At 39.7% G+C, this 15,562-nt stretch overlaps 1 protein-coding gene across 1 annotated transcript in view; it reads left to right on the top strand.

Moving 5' to 3' along the window:
- Nucleotides 1-15,562, top strand: part of TEC (tec protein tyrosine kinase) — a 141,941-nt gene that overhangs the window by 40,404 nt on the left and 85,975 nt on the right. The window contains exon 2 of the mRNA XM_052641863.1: nt 897-1,082. Within this exon, the coding sequence (XP_052497823.1) occupies nt 897-1,082 (186 nt within the window). The remainder of the gene's footprint in view (nt 1-896; nt 1,083-15,562) is intronic.

Genomic DNA, 15,562 nt, shown 5'->3' with positions numbered 1-15,562 from the left:
CTCTATGATTTGCTAAACAATAACTTCTTGTCAGGGTGTGGTGGAAGGAAGGGAAGAAAGGGCTGTTGTCTTTTCAACTTGTCTCAGATAAAAATGTCCAGGCCTTTTCTGAGTGTCTTTGGTTTTCAGAAAGTGAAATTTTGTTGGATTTTGGAAGGCCTATTAGCCTGGGCATGGACAGTCTAGATGTGGGGGCTCCAAATACAGGACTGAGGACCTCATACTGATGAGCTCTGCCTTGAAAGGCAGCCGTGTAGGGTAGGGTAGCTGAGTAGCATAAGCTGTAACTGGGTGGAAATTGCTTTCTCTTGTGATTGAGACAGGAGCCACAGGGAAGAGAATGTGCAGCATGGTAGTGTAGGTATCAGAGAGCATCCTTGTAGTTCTGGTGGTGAGGTTGCTTATCAAGAGTACATCCTTGTTACAACTGGAGATGGATGCCATCCACCACTGTGGTAATTCATTTTGTTCACAAGTCTGCATGCCTATGTGCTTGTCTGTTTGTGTACCAAGATCCTGAGGCAATTTAAATACCAGCCTAAACCAGCCATGCAGGTGATGAAATGTACTTTTCCATCTGAGATATTTGTTTCTCTGCAATCAAATAGCAGTGGTGTGCCAGCAAACCAAGGGATTGGCAGGGAGGGACAAAGGAGTGAATCATCACGGCAATTCGGATTAGGTTTTCTTATGACATCCTGGGACTTGGAGGAACAAGATGGAAGAAGAGGAGGTTGAGCTTTCATGCCCTGGGCATTTTCAGTCCGGGTGCATAGAGTAACATTCCTCAGCTCTGGTTGTCAGAGTAAAATCTGTTTTTGTAATTTGGAATGACAGGCGTCCTTGGATAATTAACATGTCGCATTTTATTTCAACTGTTTATTTTCTTACTTTAGAACACTGGGATCTTCAATGGCAGGAGAAACAGTGATCAGAAGACCGAGATGAATTTTAACACTATTCTGGAAGAGATTCTTATTAAGAGGTCACAGCAGAAAAAGAAGACGTCGCCCTTAAACTACAAAGAGAGACTTTTTGTGCTCACAAAGTCCATGTTGACCTACTATGAGGGTCGCCCAGAGGTAGGAGACAATCAAAATTTACTTCGCTGCTTTCTATGTTGATACTACCTTTTGACACTGACATTCCTCACACGCTCCAAATCTTATGCAGTAAGCTTTAGGTTAATGAAGTTAAGCTAATGATTTGTTAGCTAATGAAGTTAAGCTAATGATTTGAAAGATAAAGTTTAGATTATGGATGGACATTTTCACACGTCTGTTAATTATGGGTTTAGTATGCATGGGTATACATTTTATGTTGGCCTACTGAATTAATCTGTTAGAGGAAACAAATTCCTACATCAGTTTTAGATCCTTGTGGAATTCATTAGGTATGTTTTGTAAATGACCGTTTCCCATAAACTCATATTATGTATCAAAGTCTTCTTTATTAGCACATATAAACTGTGTCTATATCCATCACTCTATGAATATTTCTCCATTACTCAGTGAAAGTCACTTAAAACTGGTTAGTGATTTGGTGAAATTGACTGGTAGCAAAACTGTTCAACTTTTTTTGTGCTAAGCAGCTAGTACAAAGTTCCTTTGATGGGAGCAGGGGACAGTAGCTCACTGAGAACCTGGTCGGTGAGCAGCTGGCATGGGGCTCATGTTGTCATCCAGCTCCTGGCTCTTAAGTTGGTTTGTCCTCTGGTTCTACCACTCGATGAGGTGTGTGAGTGTAGAGTAGCCTCTGACCCGCCTTTTCCTTCCTGCTGTACTGGGGACACATCATCCAGGGGACTGCAGGTCCAGCTGTGTCCCCGCTTTTAGACATTTTCTCGGGTCCCAGGGGATGGCTGGAGAGACTGGGGCACCCTTGTGTACCACATGCCATTGTCTAGTTGTTTGCTAGTAGATTGCTGGTGATCTTGATGTTTTATTTTATTCTGCTTTTTTCCTGGAGTGCCTTCCTCAGAAATGGATTTGCTTCTTTTTATTTTGTTTTTGTTTGTTTTACTTCCTCTGATTTCTCCCACTGATTTCTCTGTGTTTTGGTTCCCCCAGTACAGACAGAATGACATTGCTTTTCACTGGTGGTCCTCAATTCTGTTAATTTCTGTTGTGGCTTGTCATTGTGACCTGTGGAATTCTACAGGTTCATATAATTCAGTCTTTCATCCACCTTCCTAAATCCCCATAATGCTGAAGACCCAAACTTTAAAAACTCAGTTGTAAAACCTGACCTTAGATGAAGCTATTTTTAGTTTTTATCTTAGTGGATATGGGTATATATGGTAATAATCATGTGTTTAATTACGTGGGGCTGTCCTAGTTCTTGCTGGGAGTGTTATGTGTGCTATATGAGGTATAATACATTTATTAAATCTGAAAAATTCAGGATTACAAAAGAGTTTCAGGTAAGACTAGAAATATGAATTATTTTAAAATCTAAAATAAAATTTAAGGGAAAGATTAATACGTTTTTGCTGTATGATAGTGATCTGTTATAATTTGAATAGTATAATAAGAAAAGAATAGAAATATTACAGTAAACATGGGAAAGTGTGGTCCTTTACTAACCAAGAAAGCCTTGGAAACCTACCTTACCTGCTTAGAGATATGGACTCTTACAGCTGAAATTCTTTGCAATTGTTAAATCACTTTGAAGATGATAAATGATAATACAAAGATGATACAAAGTTAAAAAGGCCCTCATTGCTTTAGCTTAGGAAGAATAAAGAGAACAGTGGAAACCCTCTTGTTTGACAACCTGACCCGCTGTCTTTCCTGGAAGCAGCTTCAGCCACCATGAGAACCAGAAAGGACAGAATGAGGAAGTTGTCACAATGTAAAAAAAGCCCAGCCTGTGACGCTTATCATCGATTTACTGTATAGCACAGGGAATTACCTTGCCTGGAAAATCCCATGGACAGAGGAGCCTGGTGGGCTAGGCTACGGGGTCACAAAGAATTGGACACGACTGAGCACACACACCCACACATAGGGGATTATACTCGGTATTTTATAATTTATAATGGAATATAATCTGCAAAAAACCTGAACCACTATGCTGTATACATGAAACTTACATGATATTGTAAATCAACTATACTTCAATGGGAAAAAAAAAAAAAAGAATTCATCTCCTTTCTGGCTACTGATGACTGGCCCAGGGAGCCTAGTCGCATTAGCTAGTTCTGCCTGAGCCCCTGCTCATCCCAGGAGCTGGGCATTTTTATCCCTCCTGGATTCTTTTCTCAGGAGCTGATGTTCATTGGGACACTTATGATCTTCAGTTGAAAATATGATTGCAGATTTGTTTTCTTCCCACAATTAAAAACAAATGTTTACCTATATTAAAAAGTTTGGAATTTTAAGAGAAGAATCTGAATTCTTGAGAAAGTAAAAGTTCTGATCATATTGGGCTGAATTCCTTCATGACAGCTCTCAACCTGGCTTCTAGGTAAGCCCAGTAGCACTTCATTGTAGGGTTTCTTCGCTGTTTGAGTTAATGTGCCCAGTTCTCTGTTTTCCACAATTCAGTGTTCTTGTTTCCATCTCCCTTACCCTGTGATCTAAGGTAACGTGGGTATCCATGGAAATCAACAAGAATTTAAACAATATTATTTTGTTAAAAATACAGAACTCTTTTAAGTGTATTAGAAAAACCACAGGGGCCATTCTGGGATAGCCCCAGATATATTTATTTTAGTTGCTCATATTCTGTTTTAGAAGAGAAACAGTGGGTAGGCTACTGATTGATCTAGTAGCTATGTGGTTTCTTTATAGCTATTAAGTGACACTTATCCTTTATTAAAACTCTCAGTTAATCACAGTGTGAGTCAGACATCAGTCTTCTCCAGGTTTTCTACATCCCAGCTCCTTTGATATGATGGCAGCAGGACTTTACTGAAAATTTTCTTGTACCCGAAGTACAGTTTATTGTACTTTTTGAAGTGTGCCAAGGAATTCTGGGAAATTCAGTCAAGCTGTTTCTTTCAAGTCTGATGTTGGAAAACTTATGTTTCAGTTTCTGCTGTGGTTCATTGGTTTGTCCTTCTTACTCATTCTCAACCAGCTCATATTTCTGCATCTTCTAGTGAACTGATAAAATATCTTCCTGACAGTTTATATTGTTTGCTCTTCTTGTAATAACTCAGAGCAGAGGACACTGTGATCTTGCTTTCTGATTAGGGAACTAATCACATAGGTCAGACCACCTAATATTCTGCTGGAGCCTCCACTTGGTTTTGAGATGGAATCTAGGGAAGAATAGGGCTGGAGTTAAATCAGAAAAATGACCTGTTAAATAATAGAAAACCAAGAATGGTTGATTTCTATATGATGAGATGTTTGAATACAGAAATTTCAAGTTGTATGTAAACCTGCAACTACTGTTACTTGAGAAATCAGGAAGTTTTTTAATTCGACTTTGAAATTATCAATTTGGTTGGTTTGTTGTCTGTAGTACTCCTCTGGTTTGAAAACTGGCCAGTAGTTGATGAGGTTGAGGAACAAGGAGACTAATTGTGCTGGGGATCCCTAAAGCCATCCCTAGGTTCAGTGATTCAGTAGAATGCATGGGACTCAGTATAGAGTTGAGCTCACTGCTATGATTTATTTCAGTGAAAGGGAGACAAAGCAAAATGAGCAAGGCAAAAGGTGCATGGGGCAGGTCTGGAGAAGCCAAGCACAAGCTTGCAGGAGTTCTCTCTCGGTAGAGTCACAAAGGGGGTGTATAATTTCTTCAGCTCCCAGTTGTGACAGTTGTGAAATGTTTTCTCACTGGGAATCTCAATGGAGACTCAGTGCTGAAGGTTTTCACTGGGCTGGTCATATAGGCACCCTCGATCAAAGCATGTACCAAAATTCCAGACTCTAGAAAGAAAGCAGGTGTTCAGTGTAAACCAGATTGTCTGTCCAGTTTAGACCCAGTGAGCTATTCTTGTCAGCACTGGGAATGTTAGAGCTCTCCCCCTCCCAAAGTCCAAGTTCCCAGATGCCAGCCAAGGACCAACCTTGTAAGCAGACCTTTTTCAGCCTCACAGGCCTGTTAGGTTAACTCTTTCCCACACATTTGTAGTAGTTATGGCACAAATTATTGAGTACCAGATACGGCCAGGTACTGTTCTACTGTGCTAAGTACATGCGTTATTTTCTTTATTCCTCAAAAGAATAGCATATTACATCTTATTAGGACTCCCATTTCAAAAATGAGCAACACGAGACTTGTACGTATAAAAACTTACCCAAGGTCAAATACTGATGAATTACAGGGCTATTTATTCAAAGCCTATCTTTGAAACAGCCTTGATACTCCAGGGAAAATTAAGGGAAAAATCTATTAAATCTCTCTATAGTACAGATACATTTTTATTTTAAAAGTTTTGAGGAAATTTTTATTTCTTACTTTCAGTTACGAATTTTTAAAAATGTTTCTTGTGGTAGAAGAAAATTAACATCAGACAAAACTAAGGTTTCTGTCTGATTCTGCCACTATCTACCTAGACTTTATAAAACAATGTTTTTCAATTGTTTTTGTAGTTTAGAAATTACTTTCATATATATTGTCTCTTTACACCCTTAACTCCTTTGCCATGACTGTTCAACCCAACACACATCCAGTCTGTTAACCAAGTCTCATGAATTCTCCTTTCTTTCATGAGAATCTTATTCCAGCCCCCACTTTCATTCTTTGGGTGGATCACTGCCCTAGTTGATTCTACTTTTGAATCTTCGTCTTTCAACTATACAGACTTCAGAAGGATACTTAAAACCTATAGCTTTGCATCTACTCTAGGATCAAGTTAAAACCCCTTAGGTTGGTGTACAAGGTACTTGATGCCATTTCCCCTTGTCTTCCCTCTGTCTTCCCTCCATCTCCAGCTGTGTCTTCTACCTGTACTCTTTCACATTGTACCTTTCTTAGTATTGTTCAATCAACTTGGAGTGATATATTCTTCCACGTGCTTGCCAGGATCTGTCTGTCTACCCACATTTACCCATCAAAAATATGGTGAGAGGCCTAGTCAACACTTGCTCGTATTTTCTGACTGAGTTCAGTCCCTACCTTCTCTGAAGCCTTTTCTGTAATCCTCACACCAGTGGTGGACTCACCAGCCCCCGTCAGCCCTCTGCACCCTGTCCCCTATTTTTATTGAGACATCGTGGTTGCTTGACTTTGTTTATGTATCTGTTCCCCCATTGGACTTCAAGCTCTTTGATGGCAGGGTTCAAAGCTTTCCTATTTTCGTATTTCCGGGAGTTGAGTGGAGAGTTGAGCCCTCAGTACCCAGTTGGATGACTGGTTGCTTCAAAGGAGACTTGGGGAGACCTCAACCCTTCAAAGAAGGTAGGGCTTCCTATGCAGGTTTATCCTATGCAGACATCACGGACAACCAAAAAGGTTATCATGCTGCTCGTAAGAATAAGAGTCAGGATTAGAGCCTTGGTATTCTAACTGTAAGTTCAGTGTTCTTTCTGTAATGCCTCCCTTATCGTTTTATACTTTGTACTTAAATCAAACATTCTATGTGATGAGATGTTTGAAAATTTAACTTTTTACCCAGGTTAACTGTCTGGATGGTGGAGGAAGTTACAAGATGATGGCATGAGTCTCTTGAATATCCTGGGCCATCTTGCATATTTCTGTAAGGTCTTCTAGGTCATATTGTTGTTTGCTTGACTGTTCCTGGGAACCTGGAGACTCTAGTGATGGAGACATAAGAGCTTGTAAGCTTCTGATATTGTTGGTTATTTCTCCCTTAGTTGTATGCCTTGACTAGGTGGACTTGTAGGGGAAAGTATAAGTTTATAGGATCCTTCTTATTGCTACCTGAAGATTTATATCTTCTAGCACTTTCTAGGATTCTAAGGGGTGAGCATGGGGTGGAAGATAGAGTTTCTTTTACTTCAGGACAATTGGGAGCATTGGTATCGGGCTTTAGAGGTTTCCAGACAATTCTCCCGCTTATAAAAAGTGAGACAGCTCTAAACACTCCATAAACAGTACAATGACTAGTGTGCTAGGGGATTTTTCTGGCTCTGAAAAGCCTCAACTCTGTGATCCCATGAAAACTCATTTTCTCACTGGCAGCTGAGTTTCCATGTTTCTGAAATAAGGTTGTATCAGCTTCCTGTCTTGTGTCTCAATTTCCTTTCTCTCTTTTCTTCTCCCACTCTTGATTTGTATTTGTGTTCTTATTTTTCTCTCCTGGATCTGACCTTCTTCATCACTTAAAACAGCCAAGATGTAGGTCTGAAGTCCTAGCGTCTGATTTACCCTCTTAATTTGCCAATTTATCTATTTTCATCAAACAGTATTAACTTTTTTTCTTTTTTCTCTAGGAAGCCGAAATGTATTTAAGACAGAAGAGGGGGATAACACCATTTGTTCTATCCACTCTCCTAAAGTATTTTTATAACCTTTTATTTTTGCTGTAGTTTCAAACTGATAGAAAAGTTGCAGGACTAGTACAAGGAACTCTCAGATACTTGACTTAGCTTCACAAATTGCCTCTGGTTGCGCCATTTGCTCTGTTGTTCTGTTGGTCTCTTGCTTGGTCTCTTTCTCTTCCTATGCATGTTTTCTGAACCATTGGGGAATAAGTTGTAGATGGTCCCCTTCTTTACTTTTTTTTTCTTTTGGCCGCATCAGGAATAGAACCTATGCCCTCTGCTGTGGAAGTATAGAATCTTAAGTGGATCACAGTGAAGGCCCATGTAGATAATCCCTTTTTGCCACTAAATGGGTTGTTGTATATTGCCTAAAAATGAGGACATTCTCTTTTAGAACAACAGTCCAGTGGTCAAAATCAAGACATGTAACACTGATACAATACTATTATTTGGTCCAGAGTCCATGGTCAAATAGGAGAAGGCAATGGCAACCCACTTCAGTACTCTTGCCTGGAGAATCCCAGGGACAGAGGAGCCTGGTGGGCTGCCGTCTATGGGGTCACACAGAGTTGGACATGACTGGCGCAACTTAGCAGCAGCAGCAGCAGCCACGGTCAAATTTCATTCATCATTCCACTGATGTCTTCATAGGTGTTTCAAAACCTCCCCTCCCAAATCCAGCATCTAATCCCTGATCATGCATTGTGTTTAGTAGGTCAAGACATACAGTTTGTAAATGTTCATGGTGCAAGGAAGAGAACGGTATACAGGAAATACTGTTCTTTGTTGTAAAGTGCCAACTATCTCATGAATACTCAGTGACTGTATATGAGAGTCCACATGCATGAAATCAGATTTAAAAATCATTATACGTTATTCCCCTGCTCACATTCTCAAGGTCATCATTAGGAGCTGAAGATCACCTTCCCATGAAATAAATCATTTTAGCCTGGTACCCTGGGATGATTAGAAATCACTTGTTCCTGTTTCCTCTTCTCTCGCCCCCTCCTCAGTTTTAACTTTTTATTTTCCTGTGTTAAACAATTACTAGTCATATAAAGCATTTTATGGAGAACAGTACGAGTAATTTCTAGTAAATGAAGTGAGAGTTTAATCAAAGATTTGTTCCTTATGCTACCTAAAAGTAGAAATAATAAAAGAATTCTAGGTCTCAAAAACACTTCTGGATCTGGCTATAATAGTTGTGATTTATTCATTAATTATTTGTATCATGATGAGAAAGACAAAGCCTGTAAGAAAAAATTAGCATTTCTGTTCAGAAATGGTATTACCTAATTTATTCATAGCTATCAGCAATTTTTAGTGTTATCAGAAAATAAAATTTCCATCAAAGTTTTGTATAGTTATTTTAGCACTGAATATATTCAGAAAACTGTGCTGTAGGCACTGAAGGCCGTTACGAAAAGACCAATTCCCAGAATGTCTGGGAAATGGCAGTAGAAACAGTGTTTCTCTGTAGCCCCCTTTCCCACCTGCCTGTCTTAAAAGAAACTTGTTTTAACCAGGAGTATGTGTCACTTGTTGCAGGTTTTTTTTTTTTTTTTTTAAAGAACTGTATTTGACGTCATGGTTTTTGTAAGATGAGTTTTGTTCTCCGCATCATGAGCTGCTGGTCTGGGGATCCTTAGAAATCTTGGAAGCTAGTTCTGTAATTAGTAGTTTCTATTAAGTGTTTGTTGATGAGGATATATATGATATCACTTATCCTGAAGGACAATTAGAAAAGAGGCTAAATTATATGAGTAGAGGAAGCACGGACTTCCTAGTAGCCCAGATGGTAAAGAATCTGCCTGTAGTGCAGGAGACCCGGGTTTGATCCCTGAGTCGGGAAGATCCTCTGGAGAGGGAAGTGGCAGCCCATTTCAGTATTCTTGCATGGAGAATTCTACAGGCAGAGGAGCCTGGCAGGCTACAGTCCATGGATTAGCAAAGAGCTGGACATGACTGAGCAACTAACACTCCATTCCAGAGGAAGCATTGGTGGTAAAAGTGTAGACTATGTAGATTTTTGGCAAAGGGTAAGATGGAGACTGGGGAAAGATTAGAAAAGGTGTATGCTTGGCCATGGGTTGGAGTATGAGCAGTGTGGGGCAGAAAGAGCCCATTCATATGGTAGGAACATCATGTGCAAAGGCCCTGGAGTAGAAGAGGACTTGGTGTGTCTGTGGGACTGTACTGTTCTAGACCTGTATAGATTTGTATACTGATAATCACCGTCCATGGGGATTTCTTATTTGTTAGTAATGAAGAAGAATCATACAATTTTAGAGCTTGAAGGGACATTAAAGAATAATCTTCAAGTTTTTCACTTGTAGAAACTGAACATAACGAGATGATTTGCTCCAGATCATCCAGTAAGCCAATTGTTAAGCTTGGGCCAAAATCAGATCTGACTGCACTGCCTTTGCTCTGAAAAGGATGTGTTTGGGTTGCCCAAGTAGCTGAGGGAACTTTTACAGCTTCAATAATATGTTCATGCACAGAACAGACTCCCATCTAGTGATTATTCAGACCCCTTTGCCTAAAAATTCTTGTCATTTTTCTACTTTTGAAGCTTTGCTCTTTCTGTTACTAATAGTTCTCCTTATGTTTATGCAAGTACCATCTCAAGTTCTCTTTTTTAAAAAAAGCTAAAATTTTTAAAATTGAAGTATAGTTGATTTACAACCTTGTATGAGTTTCTGGTGGATGGCAAAGTGATTCAGTTATGTATGTGTGTGTGCATGTATGTATGTGTATATGTGTATATATATATGTATGTGTGTACATATATATATATTCTTTTTCAAATTCTTTTCCATTATAGGTTATTATAAGATATTGACTACATCCCTGTGCTGCACAGTAAGACCTTGTTGTTTATCTATTTTATATAAAGAATTGTGTATCTATTAATTCCCAAGCTCCTCATTTACTCCCCCCCCCCCCCCCCCCCCCCCCCCCCCGCCCCAACCTAAATTTCCCCTTTGGTAAATTTGTTTTCTATGTCTGTGAATCTGTTTCTGTTTTGTGAATAAGTTTATTTGTATCATTGTCTTAGATTCCACATAGAGGTGATATCATATGATGTTTCTGTCTGGCTTACCTTTGAGAGACCTTGTTCACCTCCCACTTTTCCAGCTCACAACCTCCCCCTCCCTTAGCTGGTTGTAATGCCGGCCCTTTCAGGATTACTGTTAAATTTATGTGTATTATTATTGCCTCTTTAAAATCGCTAACTACATGGTTACCTCTTTGAGGGAAGAGGTTGTTGCCTTCTAATTTCAATATATCACACAATATCTTGTACCCATTAGGTGCTCAGAAAAGTTTTTGTTGGTAGTAATTACAATAGTGATGATCAGTTAATATTTCAAGTAAGCAAAAAGATCTTTAAAGATATTGTAATAGTTATTTCTGATGCTGTTTGTTCCATTTTAGTTGTTGAGGAGACGCATTATTTAGATTTAGAATCAAAAGTATGTTTTGATTTAGTATTTATTAGTATTAACCTTTCTCCCAAACTAAAATATGGACATTATTGTAAACAACCAGAGTATGAACTGTCAGAAGAAATCATATGTCCATTTGAGAAAGTGAAACTACATTTTGAGTTGTTTCTAAACCCATTTAGAACATGGTTTCACCACTGGTCTGTGCTCGTCAGGTACATGTAGAGAATCACCTTTTGAAGGGTGCTTAGAAACACCTGGGTTATTCAATGATTATCAATAATCCAGTGACTTTCTTAAGAGAACTCCTGACATTATTAGCCTTTGGGTCTTGTGAATATACTGTACTTCTGAGATAAATCTTATCACATGATGATTTGATAATTGCTACTTCGTATAATTAAAAGCATTGTTACAGTCTTTTTTGCCAAGGCTCTTCATTTACCTTTTTTATTTTCAATCTTAGAGAACTGCTGTGATGTTTGGAAGATTCTACATTGGTAAACACCTGAAATGAGAAATTTCACAAAATGTGTGAATATAGTTGTTAAATAAAATTGAATGAATAAGTGAGACTTAAGTGAAATCTGTAGTGATTTTTAATAGATTGTGAGAAAGGAGTTTCCCTGTGATCATCCTGGTTGTGTGAGAAGACTTTTGGAAAAGTTCTATCTTCCTTCCAAGTAGTCACATTGGTATAGCTGTTCCTTAATTTTATTTGCCACTGCAAAAGGTAACATGGACAGGTGTAATTCTCTGCTCATGAGATTGTAATATGTGAATTTTTCTCATTTTAGAGGAATATGCAGATAAAATATTGATATTTTATCTATATGTATATCTTGGCAGAAGAGAGTCCATACACTTATTTGTTATGTGGAAGTCAGTTCATTTGTTTTCATTTATTCATCATTTGTACAGCAAAGATTTAGTGAGTATGTAAGTGGTGCTAGTGGTAAAGAATCCTCCTGCCGTCACAGGAGACATAGGAAACATGGGTTTGATCCCTGAGTTGGGAAGATTCCTTGGAGAAGGAAATGGCAATCCAAATCCAGTATTCTTTCCCGGAAAATTCCATGGACAGAGGAACCTGGCAGGCTATAGTCCATGAGTTGCAAAAAGTCAAAAATGACTCACCACACACACACAATAAGATAGGGATGGGAAAACCGAAAAATGAATGATCCTGGTTTTGTTAAGCTTACAATCTGATTAAGTTATAGTTCTGCTTTTCTGGGTTCATAATGGTAGACTTTCCTATCCTGCATCCAGTCTGTTTCAAAGGGAACTTCTTGGCACCTGGAGTTCTTGTCCTTGTATGCCACGGTTATTTGCACTCGCCCATACTTTTCTGGATTACTTGGAACTCTGAACTTCCCTCGCCCTTGGGTTTCCCCCTGTTCTTAGACTTTACATAGCATAGATTTCACAAACGTAGAGGGGTTTTGCATACACACTTGCAATATTCTGTTCTCCATAGCATCTCCATAAAGTATATGTGTAGATAACCATTTCTCCACCATTTATTTCACAAGTGAAGACACTGAAGGAGAAACAACTAAGTCACGTACCTTCTCTGAACTGACATCCCATTTGACTAGGTGAACCAAGATGTCTTATCTTTCTGGCTAGCGTGCTGTTAAACCACATTATGCTCCTTCCCTTGAAGGGGGACTTCCTTAAATAGTGTTTTCACTGACCACCTCTAAACATACATTTCCTTCCTCCTTTCCTCCTGTAGCTTTATATGTTAGATCTTGAAAGGGTGTTCTTTTTAGCAGATGTTGAATTGTGTTTGCTGTTTTCCTCACTGCACCCCTGTGAGATGCTGGGAACCCTATGCATTTCAGTAAATTATAGTTGTACAGAAAAGAGACCCACAGAAAGAACACATTTCTGTGAATGCTTAGATGAAAGAAATGGAAAGGGCTAAACTGAAGTTGTAACTCTTCAGAACTTTAAAATGGGTTTGGTTAAATAATTCCTTTTATTTAATTTTAAATAGTTCATTTCAAAGTGCTTGTGCTGTGCTTAGTTGCTCAGTCGTGTCTGACTGTTTGTGACCCCATGGACTGTAGCCCACCAGGCTCCTCTGGCTATAGGGATTCTCCAGTCAAGAATACTGGAGTGGGTTGCCATACCCTCCTCCAGGGGATCTTCCCAACCCAGGGATCGAACCCAGGTCTCCCACATTGCAGGCAGATTCTTTACCATCTGAGCCACCAGGGAAGCCTAAGAATACTGGAGTGGGTAGCCTATCCCTTTTCCAGGGGAACTTCCTGGCCCAGGAATTGAACTGCATTGTAGGTGGATTCTTTACCAGCTGGCTATCCAGGAAGCCCTCATTTCAAACTATGAATGGTCAAATGTTTGTTCACAAAGAAAACTCACAGATAACTAAAGATGAATTTATTCACATTCATAGTCTATCCCAAAAAGTAGAGAACATTATCACAGCTGAAGAGAACTAATAAAATCTATTGCAGTAAGAAGTTAAGTGCTTTTTAAAATAGTAGATAAGTAGTTAAATATTTTTTCTAAATAGTCAAGTAAGCTGATTTTTAGGTTAACTCAGTTCTGACTAAGTTGTTCACTCGTCTCCAACTCTTCGTGGCTCCATGGACTGTAGCCTGCCAGGCCCCTCTGTCCATGTAGTTTTCCAGGCAAGAATACTTGAGCGGGTAGCCATTCCCTTCTTCAGGGGATCTTCCCGACCCAGGGATTGAACCCAGCTCTCCTGCATTGCAAGCAGATTCTTTACCGTCTGAGCCACCAAGGAAGCACTGATTATTGTACAACATCAAAAAAATGGTAGAGACTTGAATTTTCTTGGGAAAAAGTGAGCAGCTTGATGCTAAAGGTCAAATATGGAATTTAAAATTTGTTTTTAACAAAGCGATTCTTTTACTTTCAGACATCACACTAAATCACTTTCTAAGATAGGTATTATGACTAAAATATATGTGGGAAACAAGAGCAGTATCTACTGGATGAGAGAGTATGTTTCTAGAGGTTCTAGAACAAGCTTATCAGCAGTTTTCTATTCCTTCTTTACTGTAGGGAACTTCTGTTGTGGTCTGAGGTCCATCTTTGAATTAATTGCTTTTCTGTGAGTTAGAGAGTAGATTATGGACTCTGGAGCCAGATCATGTGGGTTCAAATTCTCAATTTGTTACTTATTAACTGTGTGACCTCAGTCAAATTACTTAATCTCTCTGTGTCTCATTTTCCTCATCTTTAAACTAGGGCAAATAATAGTACTTCCTTACAGGTTTTTGTCAGGAGTAAATGGCTTGCCCTGTATATGAAGTAGTTAGGACAGTTCCTGGCATATAGTAGGTGCCATTCTAAGTGTCAGTGATTGTTGTTGTTATCAGTAAATTGCATTGTCTACCCACTTCTGTCTTTTTAGTATAATGTGTTTCAGTTTTTGCTGTTGCATCTGGCTTTTCCCAGATACAGACATTTTTTTTTGCGATAAGCATAACCATTTCATTTTCCTAGTTAAGTCACTAATCACAGGTGATTTCGTTCTTTAAATTGATCTTTGCTCCTTGTAGCTTAGTTGGATTTGTGGAGTCTGATCACTAGGGGAAATGCATACCATGTGTGTGTGTGTGTCTGTGTGTGTGTGTCTGTGTGTCTGTGTAAATGCATACCGTGTGTGTATAAATGCATACCGTGTGTGTGTGTGTGTGTGTGTGTGTGTGCGCACGCGCTCAGTCATGTCTGACTTTTTGTGACCCCCCTGAACTGTAGCCCACCAGGCTACTTTGTTTATGGAATTCTCCAGGCGAGAATACTGGAGTGGGTTGCCATTTCCTCCTCCAGGGGACCTTCCTGACCCAGAGATTGAACCTGCATCTCTTGTATCTCCTGCTTTGGCAGACGGATTCTTTACCACTCTGCTACCTGGGAAACCAGGCCTACCTTGGGATAGGGCTAGTTCTCATTTTTGGCACCTCTGAGCATCTGTTGGTGGTATATTGGGTTTACCTGTAAGTGTCTCTTTTGTCCACTGGCACATGACAGAATGAATGCTGGTTTGATGAATGTTGTGTTCTTCAGTTTTATATTTCATAACACTAGAGGTAGATCGACTGGGAAGGTAAAGAAAAGTAAGCATTCAGTTCAGTTCAGTCGCTCAGTCGTGTCTGACTCTTTGAGACCCCATGAATTGCAGCACGCCAGGCCTCCCTGTCCATCACCATCTCCCGGAGTTCACTCAGACTCACGTCTGTCGAGTCCGTGATGCCATCCAGCCATCTCATCCTCGGCCGTCCCCTTCTCCTCCTGCCCCCAATCCCTCCCAGCATCAGAGTCTTTTCCAATGAGTCAACTCTTCGCATGAGGTGTCCAGAGTACTGGAGTTTCAGCTTTAGCATCATTCCTTCCAAAGACATCCCAGGGTTGATCTCCTTCAGAATGGACTGGTTGGATCTCCTTGCAGTCCAAGGGACTCTCAGGAGTCTTCTCCAACACCACAGTTCAAAAGCATCAATTCTTCGGTGCTCAGCCTTCTTCACAGTCCAACTCTCATATCCATACATGACTACTGGAAAAACCATAGCCTTGACTAGATGGACCTTAGTTGGCAAGGTAGTGTCTCTGCTTTTGAATATGCTATCTAGGTTGCTCATAACTTTTCTTCCAAGGAGTAAGCGTCTTTTAATTTCATGGCTGCAGTCACCATCTGCACTGATTTTG

The sequence above is a fragment of the Budorcas taxicolor genome, chromosome 6, assembly GCF_023091745.1.
Source record: "Budorcas taxicolor isolate Tak-1 chromosome 6, Takin1.1, whole genome shotgun sequence".
In the NCBI taxonomy this organism is placed as follows: domain Eukaryota; kingdom Metazoa; phylum Chordata; class Mammalia; order Artiodactyla; family Bovidae; genus Budorcas; species Budorcas taxicolor.
Note: the sequence above shows the minus strand (reverse complement) of the source record. Positions and strands in the feature narration are given on the sequence as shown.